The sequence below is a fragment of the Salvelinus namaycush genome, chromosome 39 (genome assembly GCF_016432855.1).
Source record: "Salvelinus namaycush isolate Seneca chromosome 39, SaNama_1.0, whole genome shotgun sequence".
NCBI lineage: Eukaryota > Metazoa > Chordata > Actinopteri > Salmoniformes > Salmonidae > Salvelinus > Salvelinus namaycush.
Window position 1 is genome coordinate 17782942 of NC_052345.1, and position 16955 is coordinate 17799896.

Consider the following 16955-nt stretch of genomic DNA (forward strand, 5'->3'; position numbering starts at 1 on the left):
TGGTGTCTTTTGCTAACGTGGTTAGCTAATAGATTTACATATTGTGTCTTCCCTGTAAAACATTTTAAAAATCAAAAATGATGGCTGGATTCACAAGATGTGTATCTTTCATCTGGTGTCTTGGACTTGTGATTTAATGATATTTAGATGCTAGTATTTACTTGTGACGCTATGCTAGGCTATGCTAGTCAGCTTTTTTACTGATGGGGGTGCTCCCGGATCCGGGTTTGGGGAGAAGTAGAGGTTAAAAAGTTACTTAGGGTTAAGGGTCACTGCTGTATTGCACTGTAAACCTACTTACAGGAGCACTGTAATAAATTATGTCTACGGTTATTTTCCCAATTCATCCTGTAAGAGGAAGTAGCACAACTCTTTTGACTCTCTTTGGCCCAGTCTACAGAATGACACAGCATCGCCTCTCCCGCCGAGGCTTATGGGAGTCTCTGCTCTCGGGGATATTGACAGAAACATGACTCTGTGTCAGCATGTTTCCTTTGCTCTCGCGAGGCATTGAGTCATGTGGCATGTCAATCACAGACTCCCTTGATGGTGTTGGCCTGGGACTCACAACAGATGGCCTCTTGACGTTGACCCGGTCAGGTTGGCTGACAGCTGGTTGACAAACGGTGGTGTGGCTTCGAGCTGGAGTCTCTTGCCGCTTGACTTCTTTGACAAACATAATCGGTCTGGGAACCAGGTACCCAGCTTGCCTTAGCAGCTCCTCCAGCTCCAGATTACGGATGAGCCTGACCAAACCCCTACTGATCCGATAGGTCTTCTGGCGATCAAAGGTCCTCACATCCTCATGTTGGGTCACATCGAGTCGGGGTGAAGACTGATGATGATACGGTCCATATTGCTGTCATCATGGTGTCCTTTGTAGTTCTGCGTAACGTACGGTGGCAATTCATCTGCCCCTGGGGTATTCAGGTTGCCCATCTCATAGTACGGAAAGTTCTGGTTGGGGAGCAGTTGGTAACAGTAACCGTCACACTCGAATCGGTTATCGAAGCAATGGAAGCCGAACTCCTTCCTTTTGGGGTTGTACAGCGCCAGCAGGTCACCATTGTTGTCGAATATGACGTAGTTATGGGAGAACCAGTGGAGCAGGTAAAGCCCATGCGTGGGCCAAGGCCTACCAAAGTCAGACAAGTTGAGGTGTCCCATTTCATTTCGTTACACCTGAAAATATTGGAAGGATGAGAGAGAGGAAGGAGGAGAGAGAGGAAAGAGGAGAGAGAGGAAAACAAAATGTTAACCCTACTACTACATGACATGCCTGTCATACACAATATAGCTACACTACATGACCAAAGGGTATGTGGACACCTGCTCGATGAACATCTCATTCCAAATTCATGGGTATTAAATATGGAGTAGGTTCCCCTTTGCTGCTATAAAAGCTTCCACACTCTAGGTTTGTGTGCGGCTGCTTTGGCCATGGAAACCCATTTCATGACGCTCCTGCCGAACAGTTCTTGTGCTGATTTTGCTTCCAGAGGCAGTTTGGAACTCGGTAGTGAGTGTTGCAACCGAGGACAGACAATTTTTACGCTCTTCAGCACTTGGCGGTCTCATTCTGTGAGCTTGTGTGGCCTTTCACTTCTCAACTGAGCCGTTGTTGGTCCAAGACGTTTCCACTTCACAATAACAGCACTTACAGTTGACATCTCTAGCAGGGAAGAAAGTTAACGAACTAACTTGTTGGAAAGGTGGCATCGTTGAAAGTCACCGAGCTCTTCAATATGGCCATTCTACTGGCAATGTTTGTCTATGGAGAATGCATGCTGTGTGCTCGATTTTATACACCTGTCAGCAACGGGTTTGGCTGAAATAGCCAAATCAACTAATTTGAAGGGGTGTCCTATACTTTTGTATGTATTTCTATGTGAGAGTTCCACAACGTTGTGCCCTACTGGATTGAGTGGACTGAAGCCAAATACCGGTTTCCTGATCCTGTCACAACCTATAACAACCTAATACAACCTAACCACTCTGCCATCCTAATTTTCTGAGCCACAAACTCAACCTATTCTAACCTCATTCTGCATGTAATGCTGCTCTCAAACTTCATAGTAGTTTATGATCGGAGTTGAAGAAGTTGAGGTCAGTAGCTTGTGAACCTTTGTTTATATTGAAACACTCAAATATTTTTTTCATTAATAAAAGTAAAAGCTGATACTGTAATTCACAAACTATACAATAGGTGTTTGATGTTACAGATGAGAGGTCAAATTGTAAAAACAGCCTGCGGTAACTGTTACTATGTTGCCATGAACACACACGAGCACGCACGTGCGCTCTCTCTCTTCCACTCTCTCTCTCACACACACACACACACACACACACTCATACAAACTTTTTTATGAAGTAGATAGGGTTCTTGCTGTACCTATTCTGTGTCCTTCTAGTGAGTGTTTTACGGGTATTATTCTATAATTAAGTACAGTAATTAGGACTAACCTAATGCAATTGTCTTAAACCTAATTTATACCGTATGTACACAATGTAAGACTGTACTTAACTACACAAAATGTAGCAAACACGTGCAGTGACGCAATTTGTAACTTGACGCTACTATGTTTTTCATTCTCTCATTTCAAGACTTCACCACTGTATTATTGATGTTAATAAATAAACATTAAAGACTGATTTTGAGACTGTTCAATTAACATACTTGTCATGTTCTATTTAGTTTGTCAAAGGTTTCCAAAGTCCATAAAGAAATACTGTTTTCAACTATGTTATATTTTGAGTATTAATTATATTAGACTACTTTTTTTAATCAACCTCACGTCGCTCTCAACGATGATTGGTGTGTGTGTGTGTGTATGGTTTTCGATGATATGTAGGCCAATCAGTGATTGATGTGCGTGAGTATGGTGAGAAAAACAACCAATGAGCGGGCATACACATGACAAAAGTCACGTGACCCGTGGGGCTGAACCATGGCGGATGTCGAGACAACGAAATCTTTGAACGGTTTGCTGAATGGAATAGCACAACTAGTGTATTACAATAATGCTGAAATAACAGAGGAACTTTTGAAAAATGAACTTTATCCAGACTTAACGCCGGAGGAGTTTCGCGCGATGCATGAAAAGATGAAAGGTCTTTTAAAGGTACTGTGAACTTTGCATTTGGACATCATTCTCACCTGATTCCTCTTGTGTTGTTTGACTTGAGAAACGCAACTAGCGACATTATTATGGGGATAGGCAATAGGTAGCAAATAGTTACATGTTTCAAATGCTCAACCTCGTCCTGCAGCCCATATGCTTGAAACCTGTTTCTCTATTGTCTTTCTTTAATTGTCTCTGTTTTGGTAAGATTTTACAGACATAAAGCTTTCAGCTCAATCAGTTAATTTAATGTGTACAAGTGGCATTGTAAATAAATTGCTAGGATAGGGTGTGTGGATTCATTCATGTTGACAACGGTGCTTTTCAATGATAGATCAGTTTGTCTTCCCTACAGGCTGAGATTTACATGTCACTAGATGGCAGCACTAGAACACCTGTGTAGACACATGTCAACTTCCCTTCAATGTCCTTGTTTTTTAAAAATGTTTTTTTATTGAACCTTTATGTAACTAGGCAAGTCAGTTAAGAACATTCTTATTTACAATGACGGCCTACCAAAAATGCAAAAGGCCTCCTGCTGGGACGGGGGCTGGGATAATAAATAAAATATAAATATAGAACAAAACAAACATCTCGGCAAGAGACAACACTACATAGACCTAAGACAACAACATAGCAAGGCAGCAACACAACAACATGGTAGCAAATTGATGTGGAGATGACTGTCTACATTTCTTTCTTGACCAGGCCAAGATAATACAACTAGAAAAACATCAACCTCTTTGTTAGACTAACAAATCTCTGCTTGTTTTCTTCTCCCCCTCTCAGTCCATCGCCGCTGCTAACATGGACCAGGCCCAGCTGGAAGCCTTCCTGACTGCCCAGACCAGGAAGCAGGGCACGGGGGGTGTGAGCGCCGAGCAGGCGGCCGCCCTCTCCCGGTTCTGGAAGAGCCATCGGGCCCGTGTGAGGGAGAGCCTGCTGGGCCAGAGCCGCTGGGAGCCCGGCCTGAAGGGCCTCACCTGGAGGGTGGACCTCCAGACCTCAGCCAGCAGAGGGGGGGCCGCCAACATTCCTGTGGCCCTGGTGGAGCTGGAACTGGGCAGGGCTGGAGAGGTGAGAGGAAAGGGGAGTTGAAGTAGGGGTGGGGGGAGAGGAAAAGGCCCACACTCTAAAATACCAGTCACACTGACTGTACAAGCACATTACATGGCTGCCTGCAATTAGACCAATGTTATGTTTTGATTCCCAAGTTGTGCTTTCAGACATAGTAAATTATGGAAATCAACAGGCTTTCTGCTCTGGACTTGTTCCATAATGTGCCCCAGGTGGGTGGAATTTGCACATTTTGATTTTAAACCATCTAATTAGTCCTAAAGTTAAATCTCCACCCACCCGGCCCACCGTGTTGAACCTCTAAGAAATCTAATGTGAATATAGTTTGCATAGTCCTACATTATGAGGACGCTGAAGAGCACATGTCATTCAGAACGCATCAGTGGCTTTGTTCTCACCTTCCTCTTTCCTGCTTTAGCAGTATATTTATTACATTGTCACAGTTCCACATTTTTGTGTCTGATGTACCAGCACTACATACACTAGTCTGCCTCTATCCTGTTAGTCCTCAACCTAACACATACAGTTGAAGTCGGAAGTTTACATACACCTTAGCCAAATTCATTTAAACTCAGTTTTTCACATTTCCTGACATTTAATCCTAGTAAACGTTCCCTGTCTTAGGTCAGTTAGGATCACCACTTTATTTTAAGAATGTGAAACTTCTGACCCACTGGAATTGTGATACAGTGAAATAATCTGTCTGTAAACAATTGTTGGAAAAATTAATTGTCATGCACAAAGTAGATGTCCTAACCGACTTGCCAAAACTATAGTTTGTTAACAAGAAATTTGTGGAGTGGTTGAAAAACAAGTTTTAATGACTCCAACCTAAGTGTATGTAAACTTCCGACTTCAACTGTATCTATAAGCTATATGCCAAATGTTGATTGGCTTTGGTTTGGTCATAGATCAGAAGGAAAAATATTTTCCCATATTTGGTTTGTAAAGCCGCTATGGGCCAGAGCCGCTGGGAGCCCGGCCTGAAGGGCCTCACCTGGAGGGTGGACCTCCAGACCTCAGCCAGCAGTCTGGCGCTGCCCAGATGTCCACATGGATATTCCGTAGAGCGTCTGAGAGCGGGGAAAATATGTTGACGTGTGGCCCAAATGGCACCCTATTCCCTATAGGGCATTACTTTTGGCCAGAGGGAATAGGGTGCCATTTGGGACGCACTACAAGTCAACTGACAGACCCCAGCTGACGCCACCACCACGGAGGTTACAGGTCTGGGATCAGCTTGCCCCACTCCTTTCCTCATCTTAATCACCAACGGCCAAAGCACCGACCTGACTCTATTCCAGCTATCGGACAACGTCTTATCTGCATGACTGAGCTACATCCATCCTATGGTTGGTTGGTTGGTGGGTTAGTTTGTCCCGCTAATGCTTCTATAGCCTTGACTCTCTAGAGCAGGGCTGCCCAACCCTCTTCCTGGAGATCTACTGTCCTGTAGGTTTTCAGTCCAACCCCAATTAAGCATATCTGATTCAGCTAGTTAAGGTCTTGTTGAGCAGCTAATTAGTAGAATCAGGTGTGTTAAATTAGGGTTGGACTGAAAACCCACAGGATGGTAGATCTCCAGGAAGAGGGTTGGGCAGCCCTGGTCTAGAGTCAACTGCTTAAAAAGGCTATACAGAACTTTTGCTTCGGAGGGTGCTCTAGAACCAAAAGGGGTCCGGCAGAAATATTGCCCAGAAATGACCTAATTTAACAGGAAAATGAATATGAACCATACAGAATACAATCACGACAACATTTCAAATGGATTCCTGTTCCTTTTGCGTGTCTCATCTTCTAATAGACCAGAGTGACCCGCTTTCATTCAACACACAGGCCTATTTACTTTGAATCGGGTAGCTCCCTGTAGACTTGAGCTAAAATGGAGCACGGCTTCCACTCCCACTTATTTAAATACACTTGGTATAGCCTAATAATGGGCTGGGTGGTGTCTGCTTCGGCTTTTATCTGGGGTCAACAAGATCTAATCTGACCCAATCACTTTCATGCTGTAACCACAGCCACTGTTCCTTTTCATGGGTACTAAAGCAGATTCAAAGCTGATTTATGAAGACATCATTTGTACTAGGGTGAATAGAAGTGGTCTGTTGACATTTTGATTTTGATTTGGCAGTGGGAGAGACTGTTTTCCGTTTGTGAGAACTTTTAACTAAGAATTCCAATGTGTGTACTTCTTACAATAACGTGATAAATCGATAACTTCACTTTGTAGTCTAGTAGCGTAGTTGTAACATTTACAGCATGCAAACTAGAGGCCAGCAGACCGTTGGTAGTCTGTGTGGAGTAAGGTTAGCAAGGTCACATGCAATGTTTCTACAGGTTAATCGCCCCTCATCTATAAATCAAACAGTTGCACGAGTCTGAAATATGCAGTACATGTTTTCTGATAAGGAGGCCAATTTGGTTCTGTAACAGTTTGTAATTGGGTCAGTAATCGAACGATTGCTGGATCGAATCCTCGAGCTGACATGGTAAAAGTCTGTCATTCTGCCCCAGAGCCCCAGTTTAACCCAGTGTTCCCCGGGCACCGAGGACGTGGACTTCGATTTTTAAGGCAACCCTCCGCACCTCTCTGATTCAGAGGGGTTTGGTTAATGCGGAAGACACATTCAGTTGTACAACTGACTAGGTATCCCCCTTTTTATCATTTGCTCAGTGATTGTGGTTAAAATATCCTCTATCCTACCCACACATACTATTCTCAGCAACTGACTGTTTATCAGGTGCTGTGAAATAGTAAACCAATTCTGTTGGTTTTAGGGAAGTCCCCTGATGTCGTTGTTCAATGGATCTATTTACTTAGCTGAGAGAAGCTACGTAAATAGCACCACTGATGGCTGTGCTCTCCCCTTTGAGTATGACCACTGTACATGCTGTACGTTCTATTGAATTCTCAGAGCTCCAGAACTAAACCGGCTGTACGTGGGTAATGTATGAGGGTGTAGTTTCCACATCTTTACATTTCATATAGTGAAACATACACATGTTCCTGTTCTGTAGGCACGAAACGTTATGAAACATTTCAAAATGGAGGTGCTACAGGATCTTGTCCAATAAGAACACATATTTGTTTTTCCCCTTGTAAAACATTTTGTCCTACTGAACACCATTAACTAAGCCCATCCACGTGTTGGTCTTTTTTCATCTGGATGACAGCCTAAGCCTTAGTGCATTACATTTGGCAGACAGTGTTTTGCACCAGTGATCTATGGAGTTGAGGAGCTCTCAGTTGACGTTTGATTTACAAGACAAGCTTGGATCGTTTGTCTCTGTCGTTAGGCGTTGCCTTTACCCACAGCGACCCAACCTCCATTACCTTGTGAAGTCAAAGACATAATGCACTAACGATATCAGGCAGAAAGAATGTTGATTGAATCCCTATGACCAAATAGTTTTTGACCAAAGTGTCAAAAGGGAAGGTTTTTTCTGTGTGTGTGTGACAATTTCAAGACTTAGGAAAGTGAAGAAATATGATAGGTATGAGGCATTCCAATTCCTGCCTATAGATGAGAGCTGGCATGTAACATTAGGTATCTTTAATTCGAGGGTGGAGAGTCAAAAGACATGGGAAGAGGAGGATGATTGCTTATTACACATTATCTCCCTGTCCTATTTTCTCAGGATGTTGGCTTATAACTGTTCTTACATGTCAATGTATTGACCTACAGGGCAAACATAGAAGGCATGACCAATTCTTCTCTCCACACAGGTGATTTCTCAGAGGACTGCACAGTGAAATCTTAAATTACATTTTTTCTGCTTGTCTTCTCTCCCATCATTCTTCTGTTTGTTGTATCTCGATAACAGTAAATGGGAGGACACTTGTATTCCCAGGGTATCCAGCCTGGTCTCATAGACTAGCCGGTGCATAGTAAATGTAAATCCGGCCCACTCAAATTAGTATGATATGTTACGTTTGGTATGGTTACATAAGACCGATGGTTCCATAAGAATCTCATCACGACCAATTTTAGCTAGTTAGCAACTTTAACTACTTGCTACTTTGCAACTACTTAGCATGTTAGCTAACCCTTTCCTTAACCCTTTAACCTAACTCTTAAACTTAACCCTAACCGCTAGCCTAGCTAACGTGAGCAAATGTTAGCCACCTTGCTAGAATTCGTAACATATCATACGTTTTGCAAATTCTTAACATATTGTACGTTTACAAATTTGTAACATATTATACTTTTAGCAAATTTGTAACATATATCATACGAAATGGGTGATGGACACCCACAAATGAATACGTACCATACAAAACGTAACATATCATACCAAATGGGAGTGTATCGGATTTACATACCCAAACCTGGTCTCAGAGCATTTCTAATTATTCTGTATCATATCTCACGATAAGCCTTGGCTCTGTTTTGGCCAGCGCTCTCGTTATCTCATGTCTTGTTATTGTTTTTCCAGTAAACAAATACATTAGCGTTTCGCGTGATCCTGAGCGTGACCTTTTGAGTGCATTAAATGAGTTCTCTAATATATGATGACAGATCCGGTAGACTCATAGGTGCCTCCAATACGGAAGAAACTAATGGGTGTAGCAACAGTGAGTCAGCATTCCAACTCTGTGTGCATCCCAAATGACCCTGTATTCCCTACATAGTGCACTACTTTTGATCAAAGCCTATGGCCCTCAAAAATAGTTCACTATATAAGGAATAGATTGCCTGACTTGAGACACAGCCTGACTTGAGAAACTACTATATTCAGACGTAGGGAGTGGTTGGTGGTTATTGGCTATGCACACAATGGTGATGGAAGATAGATTTGGATAGGCCTACTGTTGTCTTTTGGTTGACCTGTCTGACCTGTAGTGTGTCTAAAATGACAGTTTGTATTCAGTGTCTTCTGATTCCTTTTGTATTATAAATGTTAGTCGCCTGTCAGTGTTTAGCAAACCATTGTCTCGGTTAATTGTGCCAGGTATGCTGTGTAGGCCTATATAGCATATCATTCTGTTTATTGTGCTGTTAACAGTGTGTAGAAGCAACAAACACATGCGTACTATTAATGCTCTCTGAGAGAACTTAAACACTTAGAGTGCATCGATGGTTTGCAACGTAGTTCATTCTCAATGCTTTTTCCCTCCGCACATGGCTAGCATAACAGCACATACTTAACCGAACAGGATAAACACTTGTATCATTCAACATACAGTATCAGGAATGTCTTCACTAGTAACCAAACAGGACCTACCGGAACTATTCCAATTAGAAATGCTTGTTCTGTACACAATGGCGCTGGAGGGGAGGCCTGCCGTCTTATTGGCTAGTTTTTTGTTGCCTTGTTCGTAACTTGTTTTGTACATAATGTTGCTGCTACTGTCTCTTGTGACCGAAAGAGCTTCTGGACATCAGAACTGCGATTGTTCACCTCAAACTGGACGAAGAGTTCTTCAACGAGTCAGACGGATGGATATACTACTACAGACACCCAACAAGGCCCAGATCCCCGTGATTCGCTGGAGAAGGAAACAGAGATTTAGTGGAAGAAGACCCGGTTGCCTTGTGAGGATCAGGCGATGAGAGGCTAATCTGCCCTTGCCTTCCGTCCTGCTAGCTAATGTTCAATCGCTGGAAAATAAATGGGACGAGCTGAAAGCACGTATATCCTACCAACGGGACATTTAAAAACTGCAATATCTTAAGTTTCACAGAGTCGTGGCTGAACGACGACATTAAGAACATACAGCTGGCGGGTTATACACTCCATCGGCAGGACAGAACAGCAGCCTCTGGTAAGACATGTGGCGGGGGCCTATGCATATATGTGAACAACAGCTGGTGCACGATATCTAAGGAAGTCTCGAGGTTTTGCTCGCCTGAGGTAGAGTATCTCATGATAAGCTGTAGACCACACTATCTACCTAGAGAGTTTGTCTGTATTTTTTTGTAGCTGTCTACATACCACCACAGAGCGATGCTGACACTAAAACCGCGTTCATTGAGCTGTATAGCGCCATTAGCAAACAGGAAAACGCTCATCCAGAGGCGGCACTCCTAGTGGCCGGGGACTTTAATGCAGGGAGACTTAAATCTGTTTTACCTCCTTTCTACTAGCATGTTAAATGTACAACCAGAGGGAAAAAAATTCTAGACAACCTTTACTCCACACACAGAGACGCATACAAAGCTCTCCCTCGCCCTCCATTTGGCAAATCTGAACATAATTATATCCTCCGGATTCCTGCTTACAAGCAAAAATTAAAGCAGGAGGCACCAGTGACTCGGTCTATAAAAAAGAGGTCCGATGAAGCATCATGTTGTGGGGGTGCTTTTCTGCAGGAGGGACTGGTGCACTTCACAAAATAGATGGCATCATGAGGGAGGAAAATTATGTGGATATATTGAAGCAACATCTCAAGACATCAGTCAGGAAGTTAAAGCTTGGTCGCAAATGGGTCTTCCAAATGGACAATGACCCCAAGCATACTTCCAAAGTTGTGGCAAAATGGCTTAAGGACAGCGAAGTCCAGGTATTGGAGTGGCCGTCACAAAGCCCTGACCTAAATCCCATAGAAAATTTGTGGGCAGAACTGAAAAAGCGTGTGCGAGCAAGGAGGCCTACAAACCTGACTCAGTTACACAGGCTCTGTCAGGAGTAATGGGCCAAAATTCACCCAACTTATTGTGGGAAGCTTGTGGAAGGCTACCCGAAACGTTTGACCCAAGTTAAACAATTTAAAGGCAATGCTACCAAATACTAACTGAGTGTATGTAAACCTCTGACCAACTGGGAATGTGATGAAAGAAAGAAATTCTGAAATAAACCATTCTCTCCTATTATTCTGACATTTCACATTCTTAAAATGCAGTGGTGATCCTAACTAACCTGAGACAGGGAATTTTTACTAGGATTAAATGTCAGGAATTGTGAAACTGAGTTTAAATGTATTTGGCTAAGGTGTATGTAAACTTCTGACTTCATCTGTACATATTACCTTGACACCTGTGCCCCTGCACACAGACATTGAATCTGTATATAGCCCCTCTATTGTTATTTACTGCTGCTCTTTAATTATTTGTTATTCTTATCTCTTAGTTTTTTAAATTTATTTTCTTAAGTCGGCATTGTTGATTAAGGGCTTGTAAGTAAGCATTTCACTGTAAGGTCTAAACCTGTTGTATTCGGCGCATGTGACAAATAAAATTGGATTTGATTTGATAACGTTTGCTACGTTGTACACTAATGAATATACACCCCCTGGTTACCTGTGTTTTCTCATGTCCAGCCGAACGGGCATGTGGCACTATGTGGGTCACTGTGGGGTCAAGCCCATTGAGAACGTGTACAGGTGATCAGTTGCCGGTGCTACTGGTGTCAGCAGTCGCTCCGGTGCCATTTCCCTCAGATCTGTGACAGTCTGCCGCTCCCCTGGTACTGAGAATGAGGCCAGCAGAGCAGCACACCCTTGAAGACAAGATACCACTTAGTTGAAGTCTCTACTGTGCTGTTGTATGAGAGGAGTTATACATAAATTCAGTTGCTGTCACTATGGTGAATTTACTACCTTTTTTTCACCTGAGAGTAGAGGAAGATTAGGATTGAGGTGTGCCTCATATGGTACTTAGTTGACAATTTAGTAGGCTAAACAAGTTGGCTAAATACTAAATGTAATGGTATTGAGGCTAATGAGGTGCACTTATACAGTAACTGTTTTGCAGCCTAATAAAAGTAAATTATTATAGGTGTTCAGGGCAAGCCTATGCAAGGAGTCGTTCAGCCTATGCAAGGGGATTACACAGAGTAACTTCATCTATCAAGTCCTCACTTTTATTTATTTAACTAGGCAAGTCAGTTAAGAACAAATTCTTATTTACAATGACGGCCTATACCGGCTGAACCCGGATGACGCTGGGCCAATTGTGCGCCGCCCTATGGGACTCCCGATCCCGGCTGGTTGTGATACAGCCTGGATTCACTAAGCCACGAGGTTTGTGTTTTATAGACTTGAGTGACAGTTGAACAATGCACATGGCATTCCATTAAGCCGAGGTGGATGGACAGCTTCAAGAGGGTCCTCTCTCTCGCCAACCGAAATGAACACTGAATCGTCCCGGGCAACAGACACGCTTTAAACCCTGTGCTTCAATCAAACAAATGACGGTGGAAAGAAATAGGGCAGCGGTAGCCAGTAACCAGGCAACCGTTCTTTAAGAGCGGTGATGGGGCCCTTGTGTAGTGATGTCCACTCTCGGGAACAATCAGACTAACAAAGACATGGACAGATGGAGGGTCTTGTGTCCTATTGTGGCCACCCAGGGACGTTCATGTTTCAGTAATAAAGATGCTACACATCATAGAAATGGATGAGTAGATGGGCCAATCACACGATCTACACATGGTCTGTGTACACTGCTACTCATTTGAAAATATACTCTGACTCAAATATCTCAATGTTTTGCATGTCAGCAACCAACTTTTCAAGATGTATAACTTTCAAAATACAGCTGGTGTGATGCAAGTTCTATATTTTGAAAACTTGATTGCTGACATGCAAACCATTTTGGGACTATATCAATAGTGGACTAATGAAAAATACCAAAATATAGTTTTTAGGGTGGAGTTTTCCTTTAAGGGCAGGTGCTATAGTTGCTCTCCTGCCTTTACTTCACTGTTCTGGGACCAGCTTCCATATTCTAGTCCTAACTGTGACCATTATGAGTTGTGGCATCATGTTTAATACTCAAAAGTAGCTCTTCAAGGGGTATGGATGTCCTTGGACAGTCAACTGTTTTAAATTTTATTTTTTATTTTTAAGCGGTCTCTTTTTCCCTCATTTGTCCTTCATCCCTTGTGCCTTTCGTCATCTCTCTTTGATGGCACACTGGTTAAAGGTCACATTCTTACTAGTGATATTGGAGGCAATTTTTTTTTAAATGCCTCCGAGGGTAAGAGGGAATGAAAGTGAGAGTTTCAAGGGACCCTGTTATGAGTAGGGAAAACTCAAATGGTTGTGCTACAGGCATAGTGTCGCTATATTTAGGCCAACTGTTGCCTTTTTATTTGTGTCAGTAAGTGACGCTTCCTGTACCTCCTAGGTCATCGCACGCACCACTTACCACTTAACAGTCTTCTGAAATCTTTGTCCACTGTATTAGTTTCTTGGTAACACGTTAAAAATAACTTTATTGAATAAGCATAATTTATAAACCTTTAAAAAAATATATATAGATTTTTTTTTTTTAATGTAGAAGCATTTATAATGGCTTATTCATGAATGTTTATTTCCATTAGTCCTTTTTAGTTTGTTGTCCATTGGAAAGAGAAAGAACAAGTGTTTGGTCCTAACAGAATGTGTCTGGACCACATCCTGGGCCTAGGATCCTTGCTTAACTTTCTGACCCCATTTTTACACACCCACTTCTTCCTGTAGCACAAAGTGTTGAATAAGCTTTCAAAAGGTTCAATGGAGGTCACAAACTGGCTTAGATCTCAGGTCCCATCTTTAGCACCACTGCAAAACCAGTCTAGTTCTTACAGCTCTTTGATGTCATTCAGTGGATGTTTATAGGAGTTTCCTCATCTGACCTTTGCTCCCACCTTAAAATAGGACTTGATGTGAACTTCTCCCTCTGCAGTAAAGTTGAAAGGTTCCTATTATCACAATGTTTCTGATGTCACGTCATTTGAGCTACAGCCCTCAACCAATCATCCATGAAGTAGGCTCTACTGCCTGTTGTCTTGTTCTTTAAAATACTGTCCCTATTTTACCTTTCCCTTCTCCTTCCCCCATCCCTTTCACTCTTCTCCGTTCTCATTTTCCTTCCAGGACTCAGACTTTGTGTGTCTGGAGTTTGACGAGGCGAAGGTGAACCAGGTGTTGAAGAAGATGGCTGAGATCCAGGAGAGCATCGACACCATCGTACACCGCAGCTAGGGTCTAAATGTGTGTGTGAGTGAAAGAAAGAGAGGAACGTCCCCATTCTGTAAAAAAAAAAGTTTTTATTTTCCTGTCATTTCCCTTCTTTCTATGACTTGGACAGAAAACATTAGCCTGCCATACAGCAGACAGGACAAATATGCCTTAAAGATGTGTCTTTATACCTTTTTATTTACTGTACACACTGGCTAGCTAATTTCTTACAGTAAGTCCTATCTGTTGAATCTAACATTGGCCTTATTTACTCCAAAGGGGATATTGTTCTATTACTGCTAGAGAAGATAACATGCTGTGTTTCTTTTGTTTTTGTGGCCTGGAAGGAAGACTTCTTTTCACGTACAGAACTTACACTACTGTTATGCTTGATTTTACGATTAGTGCAATGTCCATTTTGTACGTACCCATTGCCATTCCAGACAGTGACACGTTGATATTTTCAGTTTAAGCCTAGTAAACCTAACATCCCCTTGCTTAATGTTGGGCAGACAACTTGTACAATATCGTTGTTCCCAAATGAGCTGCTTCGTTCCACAGTATTACTATCACCATCGTGAATTTCCTTCTGGGGGAAATGTGCTTCACAGCCCCTCGAAACATTCTGACTGCCTGACCTGGCCTAGACTTTCAACACTGGGCACAGACCAGGGGTGTAGGATATTGGGTGAGGTGAGACATTCACAACATTGCAAATAGAACTGACAAGATGATCTGTTCTACGTACCACATATTCAGATAATTCTTTTGCATGGTTGCACCCTCCTGGACAGGCCCACGTGCTGTCCCAATTGGCCCAATGGCTTACATATCCTTATTTTCTTGTCTCATTTATTTTGGTTTGAAAGACTTGATTTCTTGAAAAGTAAAATGATGGAAATGTATCTGGTCCTTTGAACTGTCAGTGATCATGAAAGAGAAAAAAACTAACATTTATTCATCCATAGTAATGTCATAAAGATGAATTTGTACAATGAAGGTTAGAGCTGGGACTATAAACCAAAAACAATCAATACTGACCGAACCAACCATTTTTATCTAAGACATTTTACTGATATTGACGATAAGTAGCCTTTACTAGAGGAATGTGTCCTTTTAAATTCAGTAAGTCTGCTAATATGCATTATTTCTAACTGGGTAATTGATAGCTACAACATTCAAAGTAGTTTTAAGGGTAATACAAAAGAAGTAACTGGTTCACATTCATGTTATCAATTTATCGTTCAGTTGGTCGTTATCGTAATAATTCAGTCAATTTATCACGATATGGCTTTTTGTCCATATCGCCCAGCTCTAATGAAGGTTCATGTCATCTTGTTACCCCCATCTGCAGAATGGGATATCAACCCACCGTAACAGGCTACCAAGCTAAACACTTTGGACCAGGTATAATTGAAAAAATAATAAACTGTCACAATGTATCAACGCCTGCTTTTCATTTTGTCTTTGTAATTAATAAAACAAAGTTAAAGGACCTGATCACCTCTTTCTGCGTCGTCCGCATTCCAAGAACCATAGGTCCTCCTCGAATGTTCCTGCTCAAAGTCTGGACGGTAGCGATAGTGTTACTGTTTGACAACCAAGCCGACTTGCACTGCTGCCTCTGAAATGAGGAGTGGAGGAGGGGTGGCTGGCTTCCTGACGACAGGGGGGAGAGAATGACACTCAGGGCTTTGATAAGGTGGGGGAAGTTGATTCATACACACCCTTTGTGTGCCACCACCACAGGGAGCTGACTGGGTCTGAGAGGACAGATACACCCTCGTACACAAGGACAAATTCTTGTGTGTCCGCATCACACCCTCCTTGGAAAGTGACAGGAGGAAGATTTCAGGCCTTATCTTGGTATCTTTAATGCGGTTGTGTGACATGATGATTGTAGTCACAAGGGGCAGGTTGAAGATTTGGTGGCTTACTCATCTGCCGTAAGCTGAGCTGACCTGTAGGCCCTGTAACCCACTAGTCTTCTAGTGTACATTCACACCCTCTCGCCGTCAACTAAGTAACCAAAGTCAGCTCTGTAATCCAGTCATCGTCAACTCCGTAACCCAAGTCAACTACGTCATCCAGGCACTGCCAACTACGTAACCCGAAGAGAAACCCAGCACTCTAGCCAAACATCTCAGCCTGGAGGTGTCAGCCTTACATGGGACCCGGAGGTCCCATTTTACAACTGCTTTAAACTGGATGTGGATTAGACAACAGACGGCTACAGCTGTCATACTGTAACATCTAGATCTCAAAGGCATTATTGACGACTCATCACTGTTTGGTTCTATTTGGACCAATCCCAGCTTGTAATGTAACAACAGCATGTGTACCGTTGAGGCACATGGACAGTGTCCAAAGTTTACCAGAGTTCAAGAGGGAATTTTTAGTAAGGAGTGGGCTTTGGTTAAGGACTAGCGCAGGGGCGTGTGATGGTTTAGGCTTGAAAGTGCTCGCTGACGAAAGCATGACTCCGTAGACTCCCTGCTTACATCCCTGATTGCCTCCCAAATTACATCATATTTCCTATATAGTGCACTACATTTGGGCCCATAGGGCTCTGTCAAAAGTAGTGCACTGTGTAGAGAATAGGGTGCTAATTGGGACTCAGACCCAGAGACATTCAATTAGCAGTTATAAATAAATCAGACTGAGTTCTAGTTGTAATTATGGCATCGGACCATGTTTACGACAGGCGATAAAGAAATTGACTTTCCAGCTAACCCAATTATACCAGCCTGTAGTCATTCTTTTGTGTTTGAGTCTGCCTTGTATTTAGAGACAAGCAGCAAGGGTTCTGCCTCCCATGCACGTTCCTCGTCTTTCATCGTGTTAGTGCATGTTAGATGGGGTCCACT

The 16955-nt window shown here is 42.6% G+C and overlaps 1 protein-coding gene and 1 pseudogene across 1 annotated transcript; one reads left to right on the forward strand and one right to left on the reverse strand.

Moving 5' to 3' along the window:
- Positions 1 to 394: 394 nt before the first annotated feature.
- LOC120032734 lies at positions 395 to 1167 on the reverse strand (annotated as a pseudogene).
- A 1768-nt stretch (positions 1168 to 2935) lies between these two features.
- On the forward strand, positions 2936 to 15584 carry LOC120032646 (COMM domain-containing protein 1-like). The gene is made up of 3 exons (XM_038978832.1): positions 2936 to 3122; positions 3912 to 4199; positions 14005 to 15584. Exons 1-3 carry the CDS (start codon positions 2949 to 2951, stop codon positions 14110 to 14112), a joined length of 570 nt encoding a protein of 189 aa, XP_038834760.1. The 5' UTR covers positions 2936 to 2948; the 3' UTR covers positions 14113 to 15584.
- The last annotated feature ends 1371 nt before the right edge of the window (positions 15585 to 16955 follow it).